Genomic DNA, 27,250 nt, shown 5'->3' with positions numbered 1-27,250 from the left:
ACCTGGAACTGGAGTTATGGACAGTTGTTAGTTGCCATGTGGGTGCTGGGATTCGAACCCAGGTCTTCTGCAGGAACAACCAGTGTTCTTAACCACTGAGCCATCTCTCCAACCCCTGCTTTCTTATTTTTTTATATCAACAAAAAAATTAAATAATACAGAAAGCTGGTACCAAGAAGTGGGACCAGTCCTATGATAAATCTGACCATGTGGTTTCTGGAACTGTTTGCGGAGGAATATGAAAGTGTTTGGAGCCATGAACCAAGGAGGCTAAATACTACAAGCAGAGCCCAATGGGCCATTCTGGTGGGAGTTCAGACAAGAATGCTGAGAGAATGCAGACAGTGGAGGGCCAGCTCATGAGGTTCAGAGGGGAACTAGGACTCCACTGAGAACTAAGCTAGACTCTAGTCATGTGAATTCTAGCAAAGAATCTGGGAGCATTCTGTCCATGTCATAAGAATTTGAGTGAGGATGAATTCAAAAGTAATGGACTAAGTTGTTCAGCAGAATAAATTTCAAGACAGCATAGTATAGCATTAGGCTATGTCACAGTTACTGTTCAGGGTTCTTATCCAGGTTTACAGTGAGAGAGGTGGAGTAAAAAGATATGACATTTGGAGAGGAAAGGAGTGTGAGCAAGTTTAAAGTTGCTGACAGAAGTGTGTAGAGACAGCAGCTTCATCTGTTAAAAGATTAGTACAATTAAGAAGAAAACTCACACTTTCCAGTGGGACAAGAGGAAGGTGACTTCAGGGCAAGACCCTACCCATAGAGGGCTCCAGCTTCTAAAATGCAAATTCACTCAAAAGCAGAGAGACTGAGAATGTCACTAGAGGGGTTCCCTGTTGGAAAACAAGCGTCTAGAGTAATTTTTTTCCTCAGGTTTAGTCACCAACTTGCAGAGGCCACTGCAGCTATGGTAGATAGATCTTATTCTGGCAGCAGAATGTGGCAGCACTGTCCATACGATGCTGCTTTTGCAGTCATGGAGGCTTGCACCAAAGTTGCAGAAAGCTACTGAGGCCCGACAATGCAAAGCACGGTTGAACTGCCTGTGAGGGGGCCCTGAGAGGCCACTGTGGGAACCTGTGAAGCCTAAGCTTCAATAGAGATCCCAAGACATTGGAGATGCCAGGACCATGAGGTACCCATTGAGGATAACTGCAGGCTCAGAGCGGAAGAGGCTACATGTGCAGCAGATGGCAGAACTGAAGGATGTGGCTATCCAAGGCTATTGACGATGGGCTATCCAGGCCTAGATGGTGACACTAAGAACCCCGGATGTGGGACTCAGAGCATCAGGATTTGGTGTTTTTCCCACTAAGTTTCAGTCTTGCTTTGATTCAGTCTTTCCTTGCTATGTTCCCATTCCTTCCTTTTAAAGTAGGAATGTTTGTTAACTCTGTGGCATTACATATTGAACATATGTAATGCTTATAGCCTGAGACTAAGAGATAGGCAGCAAGTCCACATCTACTATCTTTCTCTATCTACACTGTCCTTGACATATCTACCTCTGTTGCCTGGTAGGGAGACCGAAAGCAGAAGCTCAATAACTGCTAAACAACCCAATACATAAATGCTGAGCAAAAAGCTCTGAAGTTGTTTGAACCCTTCCCACCATGTCAACTGATAGGAAGGAAGGAAGAGAATAGTTGAAAATGGTTTCTGGAAGAGGTAGGAGTTGAACTAAGCCTTGAAAGACAAAAGGCCAAGACACAAGAGGTCCTACCTGTGTGTATCCTCACATGGTTTTTATAGTTAGTTGCGCTGGCAAATGCCCTCCCACATCCTGGTTCTGTGCAGTAATAAGGTCTTTCTCCTGTATGTGTCCGAATATGCACTTTTCTGATATTTGATGTAGTAAAGGACCGACCACAGCCTTCAATAGGACACTTAAAGGGCCTTTCTCCTGAAAACACAAAAGGGAAAAAATTAAAAGGTGCTGTTAGGTTCAGCACAAGCTCTTGCTCCAGACTGTAGCTGTGTGCTGAACTTCTCTTTCTGGTATTTCTTTGTTTCTGGAAAAAGCATCTTCCACTCCAAATTTAGATTTCCATAAGAAATGACATTCAAAATTCATCAGTGATTATATAACTTTCCAAGATGGAATATTCATGTGGGTAAACTAAAAACTGAGTTGAGAAAAACAGAGATAGATATGTTAGAGAAAATATAAAAGGAAAATGAGGTCAAGAATAAGGATTCAAGGCTGTAAGATGGCTCAGTGGGCAGAGGTACTTGTGGCCAAGCCTGAAAACCTATGTTTGATCCCTGGAACCCACACAGTGGAAGGCAAAAACCAACTCCCACAAGTTATCTTCTGACCCCCACATGCATACCATGCACGTGTATATAATATAAATACAAGTTCAATTAAAAAAAATTTAAAGAATAAGAAAAAAAAAGCTGGGTATGGTGGCACACGCCTTTAGTCCTAGCAAGTGGGAGGCAGAGGCAGATGGATCTTTGTGAGTTCCAGGACAGCCTGGTCTACATAGCGAGTTCCAGGTCAGCTGGGGCTACAAAGAGACCCTGTCTCAAAAAGACCAAAAAAAGAAAAAAAGAAAGAAAGGACTAAATTGGAACCCTAGGACTCCCTGAACCTTATTTCCTACTTTACTTATTCTATGATACTATAAAGAAAGCTTCTGGGGCTGGTCAGATGGCTCAGTGAGTAAAAGTGTTTCTCATCAAGCCTGATGGATTAAGTTCCATTCCTGGGACCCACAGGGTGAGAGGTGAAAACCAGCTCCTGTAAGTCCACACATGCACTATGGCATACATGCAGGGACACACACACACACACACACACACACACACACACACACACCAATAAATATAAGAAAAAATAAAAATAGTTGGTATTTAATTGAGTGCCTCCCATAGAACATGTACCCAAATACTGGTTTTTTTTTGGTCTTTTTGAGACAGGGTCTCCCTGTAGCCCCAGTTGACCTGGAATTCACTATGTAGACCAAGCTGGCCTCAAACTCACAAAGATCTGCCTGCCTCTGCCTCCCAAGTGCTGGGATTAAAGGCATGTGTCACCACGCCCAGCCCATATTCTTATGTTATGAAAAACTCTATTCTGCTATTATACTCCATTCCTTCATATTCACTTTATATAGCCTTATAACCTGGGCTGGAGAGATGGCTCAGTGGTTAAGCACACTGGCTGTCCTTCCTAGCACCCACATGGCGGCTAACAACCATCCACAACTCCAGTTCCAGGGAAATATGATGCTCTCTTCTGACCTCCATGGGCATTACATACATGCACAGGTACACTTACATACATGCAGGCAATACACTCAAACAAATAAAATAAAAATAATAAAATATTTTAGGTTCTGGAGAGATGGCTCAGCAGTTAAGAAAACTTGCTGTTCTTCCAGAAGTCCCTAGTTCGATACCCAGCACCCACATGGCAGCTAACAACTTTCTGTAATTTCAGTTCCAGGGGATACAAAATGCCCTCTTCTGGCCTCTGCCAGCATCATATAACACAGGTGCAATTACAAACATGTAAGCAATACACTTGAACACATAAAATAAAAATAATACATACAATATTTTGATTCCTATGTGGCCCTTTCTAGAATGAACTGAAATTAAGCAAATTACTTCTGAGGTTTTTGATCATTATTATTAAAACTAGATTACTGATTGTTATAGCTTTTATATGACAAAGTGTCTTTATACTGCAAGTCTGCCCAGAATGTACAGGAATTTGGAAGCACTTCTCTTTGATACAAGGAATAAAAGTAAGTGCATACATGAGATGGAAAAAGAGATCTACAGCTCTGTCCCTAGGCATCAGAAAGTAAAGCCAATTTGCAGTTACATTAGAACTAAAAATTGAACTTTAAGTTCTAGGCTAGCTAGGGCTACAGGGAGACCCTGTCTCAAAAAAAAAAAAGAAAAAAAAAAAAGAGAGAGAGGCAATCAAAAAGAAGGATCAAGTCTTTCTTTCTGTGTGGATGTTAGAGGCTCAGAAAGTTTTTCATTTTTATTTATGCATGTGCATGCACATGCTTCTCTGTGTGTGCATCATATATGTGCAATGTTTGTAGAAACCAGAAGAGGGCATTGGATCCCCAGAACTGGTGTTACAAGTGGTTGTGAGCTGCCCTATATGGATGCTGGGAACCTATCTTGGGTACTAGCAAGTGCTCTTCACCACTGAACCATCTCTCTAGCCCCATCAGACAGTTTCTTTAGCAGCAGTGTTGCAGGACAGGCAATACTAAGTTGAGAAGTATATTTTAGGGTCTGGCCTCAATCTGGATACTTATCAAATCTGTTGTGCTAGGAAAATAAGTTTGTTACTCAGATAATTTCTGAAAACTGAGAGGGTTGGTGATCTAGGGCCACTGTCCATGTTTCTGAGGTGTAGATGGACCCCTTAGAGAATCTAACAGAGTTCTGGGCTTTCATCTTGGAAAGAAGCACACATATACAAACAGCAAATTGAATGGCATGTTAGGAGTTTAAGAGAAGCCCCTGGTATTAATTCCTTTAAACTTTTTCAGAGACTCCATTCCTAGTGGGCACCCCCCTCCCCAGTAGATTAAGAAATCCTGGCCTAGCCTGGTAGCACATGCTGGTGATCCCATCACTTGGTAAAACTGAGGTAGGAAGAGCACAAGTTTAAGGTCAGCCTGAGCTACATAACGAAACTCTATCCCATAAAAAACAAACACAGCTGGCCCAGATATGACATTCTATTCATGTGTACCTGTGTGGGTTCTTATGTGCTTCTGTAGATCTCCTGAAGTCTTAAAAGACTTTGTACAATTATCTTCTGAACACCGGTATGGCTTTTCTCCAGTATGAGTTCTGAAATGACTTTTTAATCCATAACCTTTAAGAAAAATTTAAAAGAAGTTTAGTTTACACAATACTCCTCTAAACATGCACATGGAGATTATCCTATGAAAACATACAGCAGACAACAAGGATAAAATTCTAGGCAGATATAGCAGGATAACTATTAAAATCACTCCAGATAAGGTGGGTAGGGGTGGCTCATGTCTGTAATCCCAGTACATGATGCAGAAGGATTGCTATGAGTCTGAGGTTAGCCTAGGACACAGTGTCAGACTGTCTCAAAAAACAAATCGCCAGGCATGGTGGCATATGCCTTTAATCACAGCATTCAGGAGGCAGAAGCAGGTGGACCTCTGTGAGATTGAGGCCAGCCTGGTCTATATAGTGAATTCCAGTTCCAAGCCAGGTGGGACTACAGGGACACCCTGTCTCAAAACAAAAAAAAAAAGTACATCCAGCAGTGGTAGAGAGGGTGGAGGATCTCTGTGAGTTCAAGGTCAGCCTAGACTATATAGAGAGCTCCAGACCAGCCAGGGATGCATAGTGAGACCTTCTCCCAAAATAAACATAAGTATGAGACAGTAACAACAGCTCATACTTGCCATGCTAAAATTCTATAATATCTCTGCTTAGATGATGTTGTGTGTAGCTGGGTGTGGTGGCACATATGCTTATAATCCTAGCACCTGGGAGGCTGACACAATAGGATAGTAAGTTTGAGGGCAACCTTGACTACACAGTGAGACTGTCTCCAAAAAAGAAAACAAAAGCTGAAAAGGTTCTTTCTCTCTCCTTGTCTCCCTCTCCCCACCCCCCCCCCTTTCTTTTTTGGAGTCAAGGTATCCCTGTAACCCCAGCTAGCCTGGAATTCACTATGTAGACCAGGCTGGCCTCAATCTCAGAGATCTGCCTGCCTCTGCCTCCTGAGTGCTGGAACTAAAGGCCCCACCACGCCCAGCCTATATCTCATTTTTTTAAATGCCTCATTGATTTTAGATATTATTTACAACTGATATCCAAAAATCTTAAAGTAGAATCAAGACAAGGGATAAGGAGTGGAAGTCAGGCTTGGTATTGGTTCAAGCCTGCCTGTATGTTAAGTACATCTATGTCATACAGTACCTGTGGAAGTCAGCAGATCCCCCAGAACTAGCTTTATGGACAGTTGTTAGCCACCATGTGGGTGCTGGGTTTCAAACCTGGGTCCTGTGCAAGTATAGCCAGTGCTTTTTTTTTTTTTTAATATTTTATTATTTTTATTTTAACTGTATGAGTGTATTGCCTACATGTAAGTAAGTGCACCCATGTTGTGCAATGCTGCAGAGGTCAGAAGAGGGCTTCGGATTCCCCTGGAACTGAAGTTAAAGACAGTTCGTAGCTGCCATGTGGGTGCTGGGAATCGAGCCTGGATTCTCTGCAAGAGCAGCAGTCAGTGCTCTTAGCCACTGAGCCATCCCTCCAGCCCCAAGAACAGCCAGTGCATTTAACCGTTGAGTCATCTCTCCAACTCCATTAAGTTGGTTTTTTGGTGGTTTTTTTTTTTTTTTTTGGTCTTTTTTTGAGACAGGGTCTCCCTGTAGGCCCAGCTGGCCTGGAACTCACTATGTAGATCAGGTTGGCCTGAAACTCAAGAGATCTGCCTGCCTCTGTCTCCCAAGTGCTGGGATTAAAGGCGTGTGCCACCATGCCTGGCCCAATATGGGTTCTGGGAACTGAATCTGCTTATAACTCTAGTTCCAAGGGATCTGATGTCTTCTTCTGACATCTGCAGGCACCTGCATGCACATGGTGCACATAAACTCATGTAGGCATGTAAAATACACATAAATATAGAAGGACAAAAACAAAGGAGACTGAAAATTTGACCATGTGCATCTGTGGTCTTAGAAAAGGGAAGGGGTCAGTTCCTATCTCTGGGCTATTCTGGGCAATCCCCCACTGGAACTAAGAAGCAAAGAAAATTTGTTTTTACCTGTTGCAAATGCTTTCCCACAGCCTGAATGCTCACATTGATAAGGCCGGTCTCCTGTGTGCGAGCGCTCATGGACCTGTTATTAAAACACAATCGTGATTCCATTTTCTTCATACACTCTTTGAGTAAGATGGTCTCAACACAGATCTGTGTTTTCCCTCTCACTGATGAATGGTTTTGCTATGATTTTTTTTTTTCTCTCTCTCTTTTTTTTTTTTTTTTTTGGCGGGGGGAGGTCCTTTTTGAGACAAGGTCTCCCTGTAGCCCCAGATGACTTGGAACTTGCTATGCAGACCAAGTTGGCCTCAAATTTTTTTTCTCTTTTTCTTTTGTAGCACTGAGGATTGAACCCAGGCCCTCAGATATGCTATGCATTGACTCTACCACTGAGCTCTATGCCTAGTGATGTTGCATACTTAAAAAAAAAAAAAAGAAATAAAACAAAGACGAGTTTTCCACAAAAATAATAGCTCAGTAATTCTCAATGCAGATCTAATGTTACACAGTAAGAAGCACTCTTTTAAGATAAAGAATGAGAACATTTGAGTGCTTTTAGAGTGGTCAGAAATGGTTACATGGTGCTCATACATGATGAGAATGTGGAACAGAATGCAGGGAAAGGCTTCCCAAAGCGAGAGACAGCATGAAGCCTGTGCAAGATGGGCATACATATGAGACAAGGCTCCACTACTACCTAGAAGAATGGCCTTAGGTACATCCATCCACCCATCCACCTATCATCTATCTATCTATCTATCTATCTATCTATCTATCTATCTATCTATCTATCATCTATCTATCTATCATCCATCTAACCATCCATCCGAGATGGGGGTCTCATCTCATGTAGTCCAGGCTGGCCTCAAACTCTACGCAGCTAAGGATGAACCTGAACTCCTGATCCTCCTGCCTGTACCTCCTGAGTACTGAGATAATAGGTAAGTACAACCACACACAGTCTATGGGTAGAAGGGAAATGAACCACAGGCCTTATTTGTGTTAGGCAAACCCTCTACTAACGGAGTTACATTTTCAGCTTTGAACCTGCCTTCCTAAGCCTCAAAATTCTCTCTGCAAAAAGTAAAATATCATCTACCATGGGAGGCTACTATGACAAATGAGTATTCATGCCAATGTCCAACATTCAATGACGCTTACACAGGCATCAGATGCTGCTCTTTTTAGTACTTTATACGGATAGCATTAGCTTATATAATTCTCAAACCCATTCTGTGAAGGAATGTTAAGTAACAGTATAGTATGCTATGTTACAGACAGGCTGTCATGTATCCCAAGCTGGCCTCATACTCACTATGTAATGAGGGTGACGTTGATCTTCTGATGCTTCTGCCTCCACCTACTGGGTGCTAAGATTACAGGCGTGTGGCCCCACACCCAGTTTATGTGGTGCTGGAGATGAGACCTATGGCCAGGCAAGTAACTCTACCAACTGAGCTACATCCCCAATCTGAGATATCTGATTTTACAGACAAGGAAAATAAGGTACCAAGTTCAATTAATATGTCAAAGTTACACATTGATAAGTATGGAAGGGCTGCTATTCCAAATATGCTTCCTGACATATTGTAAATTATTCAATAAATATGAGCTATTTATTAAAAATCATGGCAAATTATGTTGTGTTTAGTTGCAATTAAAATAAAAAATATTGGGACTGCAGAGAGAGACGGTTCAGTGGTTAAGAGTACTGGCTACTCTTGTAGAGAACCTGGGTTCGGTTCCCAGCATCCAAATGATGGGTAACAACCATCTGTAACTTCAGTTCCAGGGGATCCAATGCCTTCTTCTGACCTCTACATGCATTACACAACACGGGTGCACTTACATATATGCAGGCAATATACTCACACACATAAAGTAATAAAAATTAATAAATAAATAAAATATTTTAAAATAAAAATATTGCTGGGTATAGTGGCATACACCTGTAACCCCAGAAATCAGGAGGTCATAAAAGGAGGATCACAAGCTAAGGTCAGCCTAAGCTACACAATGGGTACACGCTTGAGCTACATAAATGCTATCTCAAAAGACCACCAAAGGCTGGGGATGTAGATCAGAGGTAGAGCACTGGCCTAGCAAGTCTAAAGCCCTGGGTTCTAGCACCTCAAAAAAAAAAAAAAAAGTACTTGGCTCAAATATTTTAAAAGTAGGGTATTCTTTTTTTGGGGGGGGATGTCTTTTTGAGACAGGGTATCTTTGTAGCCCCAGCTGGTCTGGAATTCACTATGTATGTAGATCAGGCTGGCTTTGAACTCACAGAAATCTGCCTGCCTCTGCCTCTCAAGTGCTGGGATTAAAGGCATGTGCCACCACACCTGGCAGGTATTCTCTTTTTTTTCTTTTTTTTCTTTTACAATGCTGAGGACTGAACCCAGGGCTTGTATACACAAGACAAGTGCTCTCTCACTGAGCCATATTCCCAGCCATAGGAAAGATGAACAGCAATTTTTGCTAGATTCTAGTGGCTCACTCTTATTGGAGTGATGACACAAAACTCTCACAAAATTATGTAAGTTCCACATCTGAAATGTACTGACTATACTGACTTCAAATAGAACACTGGTCAGGAAGTACGTTGGACATTAGGCATACTTTTTCAGGGTCCATACAGGCTTCTGTGTGTCTGAGTATATGTAACAGGATCTTGTTAAATGGGGATGAGCAGTGACAGTGGAATGTGTAGCATGTTAGTATTTAATGCCTGACATAGGTGTTTTCATAATCAGCTATAGCACTTCTCTACAGGTACCTTAAGATGGTGAGCTGTTGTGTATAACTTTCCACACCCATCATATTTACATCGAAATGCCTTCTCTCCACTCTGTTGAGATTTAGCAGTTACTCTGGTAGCATGTCCTTGTAAGACAATCTAGAGAAAACAAAATAAGGGTTAAGATACTTATACATAAACAAAACAGATGAAATTACTACTTTTAAAAAAATTTTATTATTATTAATTTTATGTGTATGAGTGTATTGCCTGTATGTGTGTTACTGCATCCGTGTCATGCAATGCCTGTAGTCAGAAGCGGGTATTAGATTCCCCTGGAACTGGAGTTAGGGACAGTTGTTAGCCACCATGTGGGTGCTGGGAATCAAATCTGGGTCCTCTAGGAGAGCAGCTAGTGCTCTTAACCACTGAATCTTCTCTCCAGCCCCAGAAATGAGTAGTTTTACAATGACAAAGATAAAACCGTAATGTGAATTCTAATTCATGACAGGACTTTCCTAAAAGTCTATCACTTTGAGTCGATAGGATTTATTCTAAGTCTGAAGTCCATGCTCTAAGCTGAAAGGGGCACTACAGTCATGTATAGACTAAATTCACAGATCTACTCCCATTCTAGAAAATCCCCAGTATGTGCCAGTGCTATGCCTGGCATGGTTAATTTAGGTTGTCAACTTGACTGGATCTGGAAATAATGAAAATAGGATGGACTTTCTTGATCAGATTATTTGAATCCAAAAGATCCATCCTAATGTGGGTAACCCCTTCTGAGGCAGCCCATATAAAAGGACATGGCAGAAGGGAGCTCTTGTTTTTTGTCTTCCTGTCTTCACTGGGAGTTTATCTATCCTGCTGCTATGGCACTCATTTGCAGACATTTAGAACAACTTCTTCAGGTTCCAACAAAGACAGAAGACCAGCACTTCTCCAGGAATCCCCCAGGCTTCAGCATCAGATTGGGACTGCTAAATCATCCAGCCTCTTGGACTGAGCAATTACCAGATTCTCAGCCTCTTTAGGGTGTGGCAGCCATTGTTGGACTACTCAGATCCTATCCTGTAAACCAATCTAATAAATCACCCCTTTTAAAAAATATTTTATTAGCCAGGCGTGGTGGCGCACACCTTTAATCCCAGCACTTGGGAGACAGAGGCAGGCGGATCTTTGTGAGTTCGAGGCCAGCCTGGTCTCCATAGTGAGTTCCAGGACAGCTAGGGCTACAGGGAGACCCTGTCTCAAAAAGCCCAAAAACCCCCAAAAAACTCAATTTTAAAAAAGGTGAAGAACAGGGGCTGGAGAGATGGCTCAGCGGTTAAGAACACTGGTTGTTCTTGCAGAAGACCCGGGCTTGAATCCCAGCACAGGGCACATGGCAGCTGACAACTGTCCATAACTCCAGTTCCAGGGGATCCAACGGCCTTTTTCTGTCCTCTGCGGACATTGCATGACATAGGTACACTTACCTACATGCAGGCAATACACGCATACACATAACAGCCTGGGCTGTCTCAAAAAAGTTGATATCATAGCCAGGCATGGTGGTGCATGCCTTTAATCCCAGCACTCAGGAGGCAAAGACAGGTGGATCTCTGTGAGTTCAGGCCAGCCTGGTCTCCATTAGCAAATCTAGGCCAGCTGCAGCTACAGGGAGACCTTGTCTCAAAAAAGACCAAAAAAAAAAAAAGAACGATCGAGGAATATCCTGATATCATTCTTTGGCTTTCACATGCATGTGCACACATGTGCACATGTATCTACACACATCAATACACAAATAATGTATAAATACATTGTTTTTAATTGCCTGGCTCTAAAGAAAATATGATTCCTAGTATGAATTAATCAAAAAAATTTTTATTTGAATCATTAGCATTTAGGTTCTAAAATAATTTCTCCATGGGGCTGAAGAAATGGCTCAGCAGTTAAGAGCCCTGGCTGCTCTTACAGAGAACTGACGTTCAATTCCTAGCACCCATGTCCGGGTTGCTCACAATCACCTGCAACTCCAGCTCCAGGAGGATGTGACAACTCTGGCTTCTGAGAGCACAAATACTCATGGGCACATACACAGAGACACGCACATAATAATTAAAAAGAAAATCTTTTAAAAAATGTCACAAGATGGGCTGAAGAAATGGCTCGATAATTAAGAGCACTTCCTGTTCCTCTAGAGGACCAGAGTTTAGTTCCCAACACCCATCTTGGGTGGCTCACAAAAAACTGTAACTCTAGCACCAGGGGATCTGATGCCCTCTTCTAGCATCCATACATACTGGCATATATGTGGCATACATACACACACACCAAAAAAAAAATTTAAAATATGACAAAATTTATTAAAGGATTCATATTCGGTTGGGATAGAACTTGGGGTACAGTGTGTACCTAGCATGTGCAAGAGCCTGGATTCAATCCCTAGCACTGCAAAAACAACAACATCAAAATTTTTTGTAAAGTATTCATAGCAGTGTAATGTGAGGTTTATTAGCTATTATTTGAACAACTTCGAATTCCAGAAGTTGGGAGGTTGGAGGTAGGAGAATTGGGAGTTTGATGTCAGACACAAAAACAACAACAAAAAAACCTCCTTTACTATTATTTTTTTCATGTATCATAACAGTAACTCATAAGCATAGAAGGAATCTGGACACTACAGTTCAGGGTAAAGAGAAAAGTTTAAATGAGCTCTAGGTATAGGAAACTACTGTTACCATCTTGGTATATTTCCAATTCCCCTTTTGTGGAGGGAGGGGGGAAGGTAGGATTTCAACTGTATAGCCCCAGCTGGCTTTGGAATGCCCTATGTAGATCAGGCCAGCCTCAAATTCACAGAGATTCTTCTGCTTTTGCCTCCTGAATGCTGGGATGAAAAGCATGTGCTATTACACCTGGCTTTGGTTTTGGTTTTTTTTTTTTTGAGATAAGGTCTCATGTAGCTCAAGCTGGTTCCAAACATTCAATTCTCCTGTTTCAGGCTCTAGAGCGCAGGGATTAGAGGCAAGCACCATGAAGCCAGTCTCTATTCAATATTTAAAATATATATATATATATGCCTAGGATAGCTCAGTGGCATAGTAACTGCCTAACATGCATAAAATCATAGTTAATCTCCAGTACTAAAAAAAATGTCTGAGTGCAAGTGTATACACATACACATACCACATACAATATACTAATAAATTAAAATTAAATTAAAATAAACAAATAAAAATGTGGCACTAGGCTGAGGATGTGGCTCAGCTGGCAGAGTGTTTGCCTAGCATGGTTTCATCTCCAACACCACATCAACTGGGTATGGTGGTACATGACTGTTATCCTAGCACTTAGGAGACAGAGGCAGAAGGATCAGAAGTTCAAGGTAATCCTTGATTACACAGTAAATTGGAGGCCAACCTGGGATATATCCTATCTCTAAAATAAATAAATAAATAAATAAATAAATAAATAAATAATAAATAAATAAATCCCCAGAGGGATACTTTTTCAAACATTTCTGCCTCCCCAGTGCTGGGATTAAAGGTATGTGACACCACGCCCAGCTTTATTATTTTTATCTTATGTGTATGAGTGTATTGCCATGATGTGTGTAAGTGCACCTGTGTCATGCAATGCCCGTGGAGGTCAGAAGAAGATGTTGTCTTCCCTTGGAACTGGAGTTACTGACAGTTGTTAGCCATCATGTGGGTGGTGGAAATTGAATCCAGGTCCTCTGCAAGAGCAGCCAGTGAGTGCTCTTAACTGCTGAGCCATCTCTTCAACTCCCCAAAGGAATACTTTTAAAAGGAATTATGTGTAATAAAACTGTCTGAAGAATGCTAACAAAACCCGCTTTGCCTGTGTTAGCAAATGATCAGAGACAACTAAGAAGACAAAGAAGAGCATCAAAGCAAAAGCTTGGGAACGATGATGCCTCAAGAACAACCCCTACAAACACAAATTATTTACAGCAGTCTTAACCATATAAGCTCTTTATTTCTAAGTTGTAGATGTCCAAGAATGTAACTGAGACTACTCTGTATTACCTGCCAGGTGTGGTGGTGCACACCCTCAACTCCAGCACAAGGGTGGCAAAAGCAGGTGGATTTCTGTGAGATCAAGGCCAGCCTGGCATATATATATATAGTTGAGGCTATAGGGAGACCCCGTCTCAAAGAACCAAAACCAAAATCAACAAACAAACAAACAGAAAACCACTGGTACCAATCATTCTTGGGAGCTGTTTGGGAAAGAGGTAGCTGGCTAATGACTAGACTCAGGATGAATATCTGAATCAAAGGAAGCTAACTCACAGGCCACTGCAGCCAGGAAACAAGGTGCTACAAAAGGTAAAACAAAGTTTGTCCAGGAGCAACAGTGACAATTAGCGAGGGTAGACCTTCCCTTCAGAACTTAAAGAAAATACAGAGGAAATGCACTGGAAGTGGAAGAAACTAAAAGATAACGAGGGTCAGTCATTTACAGAAATGAAGGAGTCCCAGAGAAAGGATCCACCTTAGGTAGAAAAGCAGATCACTTGCTCTTGAAAACTGCCTTAGACTCTAGAATCCAGGCTTCACCTGGATCTCTGTGATATTTTTATTTCTGTAGTACCATGTAGGTACCACCAATGAACCTTAGACTTGAAGTAGTTTGAGAAAGTTGCTGCCTGACATACACATTGTTTTCCTGAGTTGGTGAGGTTTTCCTGGAAAGGTAGTGGGCTCTCCATTGTTGCTTCCACTTACAGAAGGGACTGGAGACGTTAAGAGATTTTAAAAATCATTTATTTTTATTTTATGCATATGAGTGTTTTGCTGAATGTATGTAAAGTGGACCACATGGATGTAATGCTCAAGAAGGTCAGAGAGGGTTTTAGATCCCTTGGAACTGGAGTTATGGACAGTTTAGCTACCAAGTGGGTGCTGGAAACAGAACCTGGATCCTCTGCAAGAACAGCTAGTGTAAGATGTTAAGCACTGAGCCATCCCACCAACCTCCAAAAGACTCTTACATAAAAAAGCAGCTTTATGCTGGGCATAGTGGTAAATGTCTGTAGTCTCAGCATTGGGAAGGCTGATGGTGGAAGGTAATTATGAAGCCAGCCTGGGTTATATAATGAGATCCTGTCTCTAACCCAACAACAACAACGACAATCTAGCTTTAAATACCTGCATTTTTTTCTCTTGCTCAGTCTCACCAATCACTCCAGTGCTTGTCACACTTTCACTTCCATCAATGGATACCTACAGGAATAAAAGAAAGCTTTAAAACATTGCATTTCTTCATTTTCAGGGCTGGGGATTAAAGCTAAGGCCTCACATACGTGAGATAAGCTTTGTACAACGGAGCTATACCACTATATTTTGATAGTAATTTAGGCTCAGTGGTAGAACATGAAGATTCTTTATTGTATGTTCTTAAAAAATCTTCCAAATCAAAAACAACTATTTATTTACTTATTTATTTATTCATTATTTTTGTGGTGCTGGGGACTGAACCCAAGTTCTCACTCATGTATTCTAGGCAGGCACTCTTCCACTGAACCATACCACAAGCCACCTAAAATTATATGTGTAAGACAGGCTCTCATGCAGCCCAGGTTGTCTTAGAACTCTACATGTAGTCAAGGCTGGCCCTGAATTCCTGATCCTCCTGCCTCCACCTCTACATGCTGGGATTATAGCCACCATAACTAGCCCCTCAAACTTTCAAATTACATGACAGATATAGTTCCTGTGTGTGTGTGTGCACGTGTGTGTGCGTGCGTGACCCAGCTGCTGGCTTATTTTGGATCTCTTCTTTTGCTATGCTATCCAAGCTGGCCTCAAACTCCTGGACCTGAGTGATCCCTCTCACTCAGCCTCCTGAGCAGCTGTGACAACCATGACTAGCTCAAAACTCAGAGCTATTTACCTAAAACTCAGGGTTTTCCTTTACTTTTCCTACTCTTTAATTTCCATATCCTATCTATGTATCTATGTATATTCTTTCTTTTTTTAAAAAAAGTATTTTACTTATTATTTTAATTTTATGTGTATGCATGTATTGCCTGCATGTAGGTAAGTGCACCTGTGTCACGCAATGCCCGTGGAGGACAGAAGAGACTGTCAGATCCCCTGGAACTGGAGTTATGGATAGTTGTTAGCTGCCGTGTGGGTTCTGGGATTCAAACCTGGGTCTTCTGCAAGAACAACCAGTGTTCTTAACTGCTGAGCCATCTCTCCAGCCCGTATATTCTTTCTTTTATGGAACTCATCCTTAAACTTTTTGTTAATTGCCAGCTACCCGTGTGAGTGTGAGTGTGTGTGTGTGTGTGTGTGTGTGTGTGTGTGTGTGTTTTTTAAGACAAGATTTCCTTCTGGGCTTGGTGGTACATGCCTGTGAGTTCAAGGCAAGCTTGGTTTACATAGTGAGTTCTAGGCCGGCTGGGGTTACAGGGAGACCCTGTGTCAAAAAGACCAAAAACAAAACAAAACAAAAAATACCAAGAAACACTATAGTCTCATGATATATTCCAGGTTGGCCTTGAACTTGCTTGGATTATAGGTGTGCACCACCAGGCTTGGTTTATGCAGTTCTGATACTGAACCCAAAGCTTCATGTATATTACGCAAGCACTCTCTATCAACTGAACTACATCCCCAGCCCTACATTGCTGATTTCTTGATAAAATATGCTTTTTGTTTTCTTTTCATGAAAAATAAAGACTGTATCCGAGATGTTGTTCCCCCTGGTTACTGGGATTGAACACAAAGCCTTGTGCATGCTAGGCAAGTGCTGTATCATTAAGCTCTATTACTAGTCCAGAGATTATATTGAAGTTGCCAAGTGCCATACCTTTGCTGCATACTGTTCCAAAGCACTAATGGTGTCTGGGTCAATTGTGGCATCCCCAGTGTGCAGCCCTGCCACTGTTCCATCAGCCTGAATTGCCAAGATGGTATCAGACTGTGGGACTTGTACTGCATGGTGGATGTAAGCTGTCGTGCCATCTTCCAGCTGAACCGCCTGTAATGCACTCTGGTCATAACTATCTGAGGGAGTGGAAGGGAAAGGCATTACATTCAAGACATTACATTATACATAAAGGTATAGGGGAATGAACTTTTTTATTGAATAGTTACTTTTACCACTATACTATGTAATTTATTTACTTATGTTTCATTTTTTAAAATAAGGTCTTGCTCTGTGGCCAGGCTGTCCTGATACTCACTACATAGTCAAGGCTATTTTTAAAGTTGCACCGATACTCCTACCTCTGCCCCCCACACCCCACTGTTAGGATTACAGGCATGTGCCACCATATCTTATTATCTTATTTGGTTTATATGTCTCATATTTATTATTTCATTTACTCTGAACAAAAATTCTTAGTAATTAGCACCTCTACTGTACAAATAGGAACCTGAGGGCTGGGAAATTAAAATCACTTTCCTAGAAACCATAAATCTTAAAAAAAAAAAAAAAGAGTCAGGTGCACACCTTTAATCCCAGTGTTCAAGGGGCAGAGGCAGAAGCAGGTGGATCTGCAAGTGCCAGCCTGGTCTACATAGCAAGTTCCAGGCCAGCTGGGGCTACAGGGAGACCCTGTCTTTAAAGCAAAACAACCCTCCCCGCAAAAAGTCCCAACACTTAGGCAGGTGTGGTGGTGCATGCCTTTAATCCCAGCACTTGGTAGTCAGAGGCAGGCAGATCTCTGTGAGTTTGAGGCCAGCCTGGTCTACATAGTGAGTTCCAGGCCAGCTGGGGCTACAGGGAGACGCTGTCTCAAAAAGACAAAAAAAAAAAAAAAAAAGTCCCAACACTTAAAAATCTAACCAATTAAAAAATTTAGCCAATCTAGGGCTGGAGAGATGACTCAAAGGTTAAGAACATTGGTTGTTCTTGCAGAAGACCCAGGTTTGAATCCCAGAACCCACATGACAGCTAACAACTGTCCATAACTCCAGTTCCAGGGGATCTGACAGCCTCTTCTGACCTCTGCATGCATTGCACAACATGGGTGCAGTTACTTACATGCAGGCAATACATGCATACACAAAAAATAAAAATAATAAATAAAATATTTTTAAAAATGGCAGCCAATCTAAACTCATTGTGTATGTAGAGAAACCATGATTTGAAATCATGTCAGTTCATGGTGTTCAAACTTGACTCCAAAGTTTATGCTGCGTACCTGTATAAACTGCTCTGGACAGCTCAAACTGCCACAAAGTTTTCCTTCAATGATGCCCCAACCTGCTGCTTTGCACTTCAGAGAATAAAACATCACTGTTTCACTTAATACTACTTCAGCATCTGAATGGAGTCCTTATCCCCATACTCCCACTTCTCTTATTTTATTCATATTTACAAAATTATCGTACCTTTGGAGGTATGGTGAATAAATGCTGTGGTTCCATCTTCTAACTGCACAGCTTGACCATCCTCTAGCCGCAAACTGTCCCCTGCTCAAGAGCAATGTTTACATTTAGATCCCATGTTTCTAGCATGTGTCAATTAACTCACTTCGTAACAACAGAGTCAGATTAAACACAACAAAAAACATACACTTGCTTTAGGAGTCACTGGACATCTAAGTAATTTCAGTGGGGGTGCTTTGAGAAAGTATTTAAAGGTAAAAGAAATCTGAATGCTTGTTTTAGGAATACATACTAGGGATAAGGAGACTTGAAAGGAGAAAAAGAACATGACTGACATGTAGGATTCAGCTCTAACAACAGCCACATTCACTTAAAACTGCTGCCTATTGGCCTCCCGAGCACAGCCTGTCATTTCTTTTTATTTATTTATTTTTTGTATGAGTGTCTTCTCTGCATGTACATAAGTGTTCCTGTGTTGTGCAGTGCCTGTGAAGGTCAGAAAAGGGCACTGGAGTGCCCTGATACTGGAGTTACAGACCTTGTTAGCTGCCATGTGAGTGCTGGAACCAAACCCGGGTCCTCTCCAAGAGCAGTCAGTGCTCTTAGCCACTGAGCCATCTCTCCAGACCTACTGCCTAGCAATTTCTTTTTCACTATCTTTGAGAAAAAGTCTTGGTGATGTTAGATCCTCTGGCATTTACTGACTGTCATTTCAAAAGGAAGGCTAGAAATCAGGATCAACTTTAGCCAGTAAAGCAAGCTGAAGGCAAAGTCTGAGAATCAGGGATGTTTCTTATGTTGTCTCTTAAATACTTACTACTTTTAGGTATGGGCACATGTTGAACATAGGCAGCAGAACCGTCTTCCAACTGAATGACCTGGCCATCTATGAGTCTTCCATCTGGAAGAAAAGAGTCCAGCCAATAAATTAGCACCAGCAAAAACAAAAAACTATACAATTTCAAAATGGTATCAACTATAAAAACATACACTACTTAAGCTCATGTTCATCTTGGTTCTTCCCTCAATGTTCTGAGGTAATTCAATAACATATCCAGTGATCCTACAGAAAGCAGAAAATCCTCCCTCAGCCATCCTTCTTCCCCTCCAATTTTCAGTCAGACGAGTTCAGAAGGAAGAGTGGCTCATCCCAGCAAGCTACATGAGTTGAACCTCTGTGGACCTTTCAGAACCACTTAGTACCAATGACCCAGACCATGGGGAAACTGAACAGACGAGTCAGTGCATCGGAAGCCAATTGACATTCACATCCCTAGGAACCACGTAGACCCTTGTCTGCGTACACATATGCATAGATTTCCAAACAAACAAGGTGTTTTTGAACTGGGCTATTTCCTGAAGCAAATTAAATACCAATTCAATCAGAGACAATACCAATTCAAGCAAAAAACAAATGTTTTCTTTACATATTCTGTAAAAATATTCAATAACAAGCTAAAGTAAAAAGCAGTAAAAGTTTTACTAGAATAGGCTGGAGATGCTGTATACCTTCCTCTCTTCCTTTGCTACTTCATAGTATTTTTCAACTATTTCACAAGGTACCCCCAAATTATCAAAATGAAATTTACATTAAATTAAAAAAACTTAAATTATCGGGGCTGGAGAAATGGCTCAGAGGCTGTTCTTGCAGAAGACCGGGGTTTGAATCCCAGCACCCACATGGCAGCTAACAACTGTCTATAACTCCAGTTCCAGGGGATTCAACAGCCTCTTCAGGCCTCCGCCAGCATTGCACAACATGGGTGCACTTACTTACATGCAGGCAATACACACATACACATAAAATAAAAATAATAAATAAAATTAAAACTTAATTTATCATATGTAATACAGCATCTTTAGGAGGTTGAAACAGAGGTATGGTTGGTAGGGGCTCCAACTCTGGGGTTTTGAGTCACTAGCATTGACCAAATGGCCACATACCTTTAGAATTGTGCTGTATGTAAGCAGTAGAGCCATCTGCAAGTGTTACTGCTTGTAAGCTTACACCTTCCATGTTTTCTAAATTGTCACCATCTATGATAAAACAAAATTACTTTCGTTAGATAGCTACTTATGTGCTTGCTAATTAAATTTTTAAAAATCACTTTTTTGGGGGTGTTTTTGAGACAGAGTCTCCCTGTGGTCTCCCTGTAGTCCCAGCTGGCCTGGAACTCACCGAGATCCGCCTGCCTCTGCCTCCCAAGTGCTGGGATTAAAGGGATGTACTATACACCTGACTAGAAACTGAGTTTTTAGAATTTACAAAAAAAAAAAAAAAAAAATTTCCATGCCCTACTTTACCCATCTATACCATGTTAAAAATGTTCATGGAGGGGCATGATAGCACATGGCTTTAATCTTAGCACTCAGGAGGCAGAAGTAGGCAGGTCACTGTGAGTTCCAGGCCAGCCAAGGCTACATAATGAGGCCCTGTATGAAAAACAAACAACAATAACAACAACAAAACAACAAAAACCATAAAGTAAAACAAAACAAAACAAAAGAAACATATTGGTTGATTTCAGTTGTACAAGTGTGTTAGTTAGCTTTCTATCACTATAACAAATATTTGAGATAATCACCTTATAAAGAGAAAAGGGAAGACTGAAGAGATGGCTCAGCAGTTAAGAACACTTACTGCTTTTGCAGATACCTGAGCCTGGTCTACATAGTGAGTTCCAGGACAGCTGGGGCTACAGGGAGACCCTGCCTGAAAAAGACAAAAAAAAAAAAAAAAAAAAAGAACAACAAAAATGCTTAGAAAAGGTATAAGTCTGTGTTAGGAAGTAAACAGTGTTGTAAGTATTCCTTAAGATAAATGACATTCCCAAATGCAGGTCATCCTTCCCAACATGACTGCTTACCTGCCACGGTTACTGCCTCTGTCAGGCAGAGGGTAACATGTTGAGCCTCCATTCCTCCTCCAGGAAATTCTGTCATTCCCTGAGAATCCCGATTTATTTGTGCTAACAACATTTTCTACCTTGAAGAAAAAAATGAGCATTTGGGTACAAGGAATGATGCACAGGAAATAAAAGCTGCAAATAACACCTGTGAACTACAAAAGCATTGCCAAGGATGGAAATGGTGATTGAGAGAATATGCAATTTTACTTAACACGAAGGGTAGGATTATCGAAACTAACAAAATTCTCTTCAAACTCAAGCAAAAATCAGTAAGATAGCTTAATAAGGACACATTTGCACAGAGCAGTTTGCTAAGTATGCCGTAGTTGCTTTCTAAGAGACCAGGGAATTTAAGAATTAACAGCAACAGAGAAGACATGCTGAGGTATTCAAATTCCAAACTACACTCCCAAAGCTGCTGTTAAACGCCATGCTATCTCACAATTAACACTAATATTATTAATGTTAATATTTTATTGCTTGTCATAGGTAAGGAAAGCAAAGCATTATCAGACAATTGTAAAAATCCTGACACACAGATCTTAATGTCTTTAATAACATGGACCTTGTTCTAAAAGTACACACAGGTAGTTAAAATATACCCACCTGGGCTGGGTGGTGGAGGCCTGTAATCCTAACACATGGGAAGTGGAGTCAAGAGGATCAGGAGTTCAAGATCATCCTCAGCTATATAGCAAGACAGATGCTAGCCTGGGCTACTTGAGGCCCTGTCTCAAAAACAAAAACAAAAATGAAAAACAAAACAAAACCCACTAGAGCTGAGGTTGGCAGAGGTGCTTGCTAGCTGGGAGAAGCCCTGGGTTTGATCCTCAGGGCCACATAAACCAGGTGTGGTGGCATATGCTTGTATTCCCAGCATTTAGGAGGTGAAGTAAGGAGTATCCTAAGTTTAAGGCTGGCATGATCTACGTAGCAAGTTTAAGGCCAGCCAGAGCTATATAGTAAAATCCTACTTCAAACAAACAAGCCCCTATATACCTCTAGTCAGAAATAATTATTTACATAGGACTCATTTTACAAAACACTTCAGATTCAATAGCTTATTGAATAGTGTTAAATGAAATAGTCTTGAAGGACTATAAAGTTCTTGGGCTTGTCCAATGTCCTCCAAATTCCCAAAGTTATTCGGCAAATTGATGGTTCTTGCCTGTATTCTGAACACCAGAAAGCGCTGAGGCAAGAGGATTGTGACTTCTAGGTCAATCTGGGCTACATCAGACAGCCTCAAAAGCCAAAGCAAAAAATCACGTTTCTTTCTTCATGGTGACTATTTAAAATATTTTCCATGTGTTTGAAACCTCCTACTTAACTGCCCATTCCCCATACCCACTATCAGCAAATTAATCAACTCCACAAGCAAGGTGGAATTCATCTGAGAGGAACTCACTGTGAACAGTCTATCAATTGACTGCATTTCTACACATTATTTCTTCCCTTTTTTCTATATTACCTTCTCACAAAAGTGAGACTAATCCTGATGAAATATGTTCATGCCTTCTCCCAAACATGTCTGTGCATATAAAGGCAACCCAGAGCCTTATGCATGCTGGGCAATCACTCTAACTGAGCCTTAGTCTATGCCCTGTCCTATGCACTTATCAGTCTTTCCTCCTTAGCTTGCTCAGGGAAGTTCTGCAATGGATCTATTCATCTCAGTTCCTTAACATCAGTAACTCAGAAACACAAACATATATATGAAAAAGTAAAATCAAGTGAGCAAAATCCCACCTCTGACTCAGCTAATCTCTCCTCATCACAATCAGCTTGTTAAGAATACTTTCTGAGGGCTGAGGGTGTAGCTTACTGCTCAAAGCCCAGGAGAGGGGGTGGGGGAAGGAATATGACTTCCCACCAGCCACTAGTGTCTGCCTTTAACTGTTTTGCAAATCCTCTGAAAGACACTGATTTATCCAAGAGAAATAAAAACACACATCCAGAGACTACTATAAGAATACTTAGGCGGCTGGAGAGATGACTCAGTGGTTAAGAGCACTGGCTGCTTTTGCAGAGAACTTGGGTTTGGTTCCCAGTACCCACAAGGCAGCTAACAACTATCCACAACACCAGTTCCCAGGGACTCAATGACCTCTTTTAGCCTCTGTGGGCACTACATGATATGCATGCACTTATATGCAGGCAAAACACTCACACATAAAATTAAAAAAAAATTTAAAGAATACTTATTCTGAACTAGAAAGGATTGAAATGAATGTCCATCAATAAGAGGCAATAAGCCAGAGGTAATAAATTCATATGACAGAATGTTACCTGCATACCAACAGAGGAAGAACTATTGCATAATGGAAAAATTTAGTGTAGTGGCACATGCCTGTAATCCCAGCACACAGGTGCTGGCAAAGGCAGGAGAATCACCACGAGTCTGAGACTAGCCTGGTGTACAAAAGTTCCAGGCCAGTGAGGGGCTACATAGTGAGATCCTGTGTCAAAAAACAAAAGCAGGGGCTGGAGAGATGCCCTAGCATTAAGAACAATACTGCTCTTGCAGAGGACTGGAGTTCGATTCCCAACACCCATATTGGGTGGCTCACAACCACCTGTAACTACAGTTCCAGAGGGACCCAACTCCTCTGGCCTCCTGGGGCACCTGTACTCACATGCACATTAGCCACACAGAGATAAACACACATTCATGTAATTAAAAGCCCAGCCCTCTTCCTCAGCCCTGCCTAAGGAGGTGGCTACTGAATGTTCTGGTGAAGTCTAACATGTTCATCTGGCACCAGTGAGACCCATAGGTCAAAATTAAGCATAGATTGCCTGGTACTGTGACACACAACTTTAATCCCAACAATAGGGAGGCAGGGGAAGGTGGAGCTCTATGAGATTGAGGACAGTCTGATATCCACAGCAAGTTCCAGACCAGCTGGGGCTACAGGGAGACCCTGTCTCCAATAACCCAAAACACAACACAACAAAGAAAAAGCAAAACAAAACAAAACAAAACACAAAACAAGACTCTGTCTTGGCTTAGAGAGATAACTCAGTGGTTAAGAGCACTGACTGCTCTTGCAGAGAATCCGGGTTTGATTCCCAGCACCCACATGGTAGCTAACAACTGTTCTTAACTCCAGTTCCAGGGAATCTGACACCCTCTTCTGACTTCCGCAAGCACTGCACGAAACGGGTACACTTATATGCATTCAGGCAATACACTCATATACATAAAATTAAAAAAAAAAAACCACCTATCTCAAAAAAAAAAAAATTAAGCATTGCTGTCAGAAACCCAGAGGCATCAACAGACAGACAATAGGATGCAGAGAATATTTGAGGGCCAGATTCTGACACTTAACTGTGGTTATGGGAGCGACAAGAAAACATGGCTGCCCAGTGCCCAGTGGTTTCTGGTAGTTCATGGTCCACAGTGTCAAGAAGCAGAAGTGCTCCTGATCTACAGCACATCTTACTTGCTGAGATGGCTCACAATGTTTCCTCTTGAAAGAGCAGTCACTAGTCACCAGGCTAAGCAGCAGAGAAAATGAATAGGCAGCTCATATACACATTTTAATTGTGCTTAAATAAAACCACCCCCCCCAAAAAAAAGGAGGAGAAAAAAGGAAAAAACTGGAAATATGCCTTTTTATTTTAGCTTGTTGTGGTGTTGGAGTGGAACCCAGGGCCTTGTGCAATACAGATAAGAGCTCTATCTCCAATACGGGCTCTGGCCCACATTTCTTTTGATTGATGTATACCACTGTCAAAACTCATAAAATTGAACAAGAGTTATGCACTTTCACTGTACGATTATATTTCAAAAATGTTCACAGTATATTCACGTTTGTGTGTGTGTGTCTGTGTGTGTGTGTGTGTGTGTGTGTGTGTGTGTGTGTCTGTGTGTCTGTGTAGACAGGGCCTGAGGAGGCCAGAAGTGGGTGTCAGATCCCCTGGAGCTGGAGTTACTGGCGATTGCAAGCATTCTGATTTGGGTACTGGGAATTGAGGTCAGGTCCTCTGGAAGAACAAGTGCTCCTAACAGTTAAGTCATCTCTTCCAGTCCCCCGAATTTTTTTTTTTTTTCTTTTGAGACAGGGTCTCCCTGTTGCCCCAGCTGGCCTGGAACTCCCTATATAGAGCAGGCTGGCCTTGATCGAAGAGATTCATCTGCCTCTGTTTCCAGAGTGCTGAGATTAAAGGTGTGTGCCACCAAGCCTGACTTGAGACAAGGTCTATCATAGCCCAACCAAGTGGGGTATGATCTTGAACCTCTGATCCTCTGACTTCATTTCCCAGAGTTGGGATTACATGCATAGGCCACCACACCTGGCTCTATATACTTCAATTTTTTTTTTTTTTTGGTCTTTTTGAGACAGGGTCTCCCTGTAGCCCCAGCTGTCCTGGAACTCAATATGTAGACCAGGCTGGCCTTGAACTCTGCCTCCCGAGTGCTGGGATTAAAGGCGTGCACCACCACACTTGGCTATACTTCAATTTTTGAAGTTAAAAAAAAAGACCAAATGTTGACAATAGATATTAAAACTTCATTCATTCATTCATTCATTCATTCATTCATTCAGGGACAGGGTCTCCCGGTAACCTCAATTGGCCTGTAACTCATTAGATAGGCCAGGCTGGCCTCAATCTCACAGATTTGCTTGCCTCTGCCTCCCAACACCCATATTGGGACCAAAAGCATATGCATTCACACTCAGCTTAAACATTTTTTGATGAATTTTTTTCAATTTTTAAATCTTTCTCAGTGTCTCTAATGGGTTCCAATATTGAGGCTCTATAATGTCCTGCCCTAGACTTCGTGGGATTTTTGTTTTGTTTTGTTTTAATCTATATGCTCCCCCTTGAGAAATTTCACATACATGGCTTCTAAGGTCTTCAAGGCTCTTCAAAGTTCTTTAGAGAACTTTAGAGTCTATTTTTTTTCTCTTGAGGATGGGTTTCTGACAACGTATCCAACTGCTTACAGGCTCAGATCATAATACAGTCCATAATAACCTTTCAACACAATTACCTCCCTAAATTCCTTTTGTATTATTTCACTGATAAAAGCAGTCACCAAACAAAAACAAAATGAAAAACTAAAACAAAACATCAATAATCAACTTGGTAGCATAATTTTATTTTCCAATCAAACACTAACAATTATCAATCCTACTATAAACCCTTGTCTTAAAAGTAACCATAGGGGCTGGAGAGATGGCTCAGCAGTTAAGAGCACTGGCTGTTTTTGCAGAGGACCCAGGTTTCGTTTCCCAGGACCCATATAGTGGCTAACAACCATCCTAACTCCAGTTCCAGGGGATTCAATGCCCTCTTCTGATCTCCTCAGGCACTGTATGACATGGGTGTACTCACGTACATGTATGTAGGCAATACTCATACACATAAAATAATAAGTATTTTTTTAAAAAAGTAACTATAGACTTGGAGTATAGCTCAGTGGTACAGAAAGTACTTAGCAAAACTGTAGGGTCAATCATTAAGAGAGAGAGAGAGAGAGAGAGAGAGAGAGAGAGAGAGAGAGAGAGAGAGAGAGAGAGATATGAATCAATCGATTGATCACTTTACATATGAGTGAGCTCTCTACTACCACATTCTTGGCCCCAAACAAGGTTTTTGTTGTTGTTTTTGTTTTTTGGTGTTTTAGAGACTGGGTCTCCCAGTAGCCCAAGCTGGCCTGAAGTCATAGAGATCCTCCTGCCTCTGCCTCAGAGTGCTGGGATTAAAGGCATGCATAACCACACCCAGCCTTAAATTCTCATTCTTAAGGTCACAATAGTATAGCTATGAACACTAGATTTTTATTCTTCAAAACTTTTTAGTGGTGTATACCAAAAATTATTCATACACAAGTTCTAGGCCAAGGGCTACATAATGAGACCCTGTCAAAAAAAAAAAAGTAATCACCATCATCTTTTTAGAGTTGGCAAAATGGTTCAGAAGGTAAAGGCACCTGCCACCAACACTGACAACTTGAGTTCAATACCCAGGCTGCATATAGCAGGAGAGAATTGACTACTAGAACTTGTCCTCTGACCTCCACATAGGTGGTGTGGTATGTGCATTCCATCCCCTAGGCATACAAATAAAATGTAAAAAGATTTTTTTTTCATTATTTTTATACTATATTCTTAAACTCCTAGGATTAAAACTGCTGGATAAAAAGTGAGCATTTTTATAGTTATCACATGTGCTATCAGGAGCCCAGTACGTAGCCCAGGTTGGACTTGAACTTGACAATCCTTCTTGCCTCTGACTCCCAAGTGCTTGAATTACAGGTACCAGGCTCTGCGTGCACGCGCATGCACACACACACACACACACCTTTATTTTAGACAGGGTCTCATATTGCCCATGCTGTCCTAGAACTTGTTATGTAGCCAATGACCTTGAATGGCTGGTTCTTATCTCTACCTCTCCAGTGCTGGGATTACAAGTGTGCAAC

General features: G+C 41.4%; 1 protein-coding gene across 1 annotated transcript in view; it reads right to left on the bottom strand.

The window, feature by feature from the left end:
- Znf143 (zinc finger protein 143) overlaps positions 1 to 27,250 on the bottom strand; it is a 56,691-nt gene that overhangs the window by 25,433 nt on the left and 4,008 nt on the right. Inside the window, exons 2-11 of the mRNA XM_029556279.1 lie at positions 20,770 to 20,884; positions 19,847 to 19,939; positions 18,720 to 18,803; positions 17,906 to 17,986; positions 16,377 to 16,573; positions 14,708 to 14,782; positions 9,582 to 9,701; positions 6,809 to 6,884; positions 4,745 to 4,870; positions 1,736 to 1,915 (exon numbers count right to left, since the gene is read on the bottom strand). Of these exons, the coding sequence (XP_029412139.1) occupies positions 1,736 to 1,915; positions 4,745 to 4,870; positions 6,809 to 6,884; positions 9,582 to 9,701; positions 14,708 to 14,782; positions 16,377 to 16,573; positions 17,906 to 17,986; positions 18,720 to 18,803; positions 19,847 to 19,939; positions 20,770 to 20,884 (1,147 nt within the window). The remainder of the gene's footprint in view (positions 1 to 1,735; positions 1,916 to 4,744; positions 4,871 to 6,808; positions 6,885 to 9,581; positions 9,702 to 14,707; positions 14,783 to 16,376; positions 16,574 to 17,905; positions 17,987 to 18,719; positions 18,804 to 19,846; positions 19,940 to 20,769; positions 20,885 to 27,250) is intronic.

This window comes from Nannospalax galili, unplaced genomic scaffold (assembly GCF_000622305.1).
Source record: "Nannospalax galili isolate Female #2095 unplaced genomic scaffold, S.galili_v1.0 scaffold44, whole genome shotgun sequence".
Taxonomy (NCBI): Eukaryota; Metazoa; Chordata; class Mammalia; order Rodentia; family Spalacidae; genus Nannospalax; species Nannospalax galili.
This window is presented reverse-complemented; position numbering and strand designations above follow the sequence as displayed.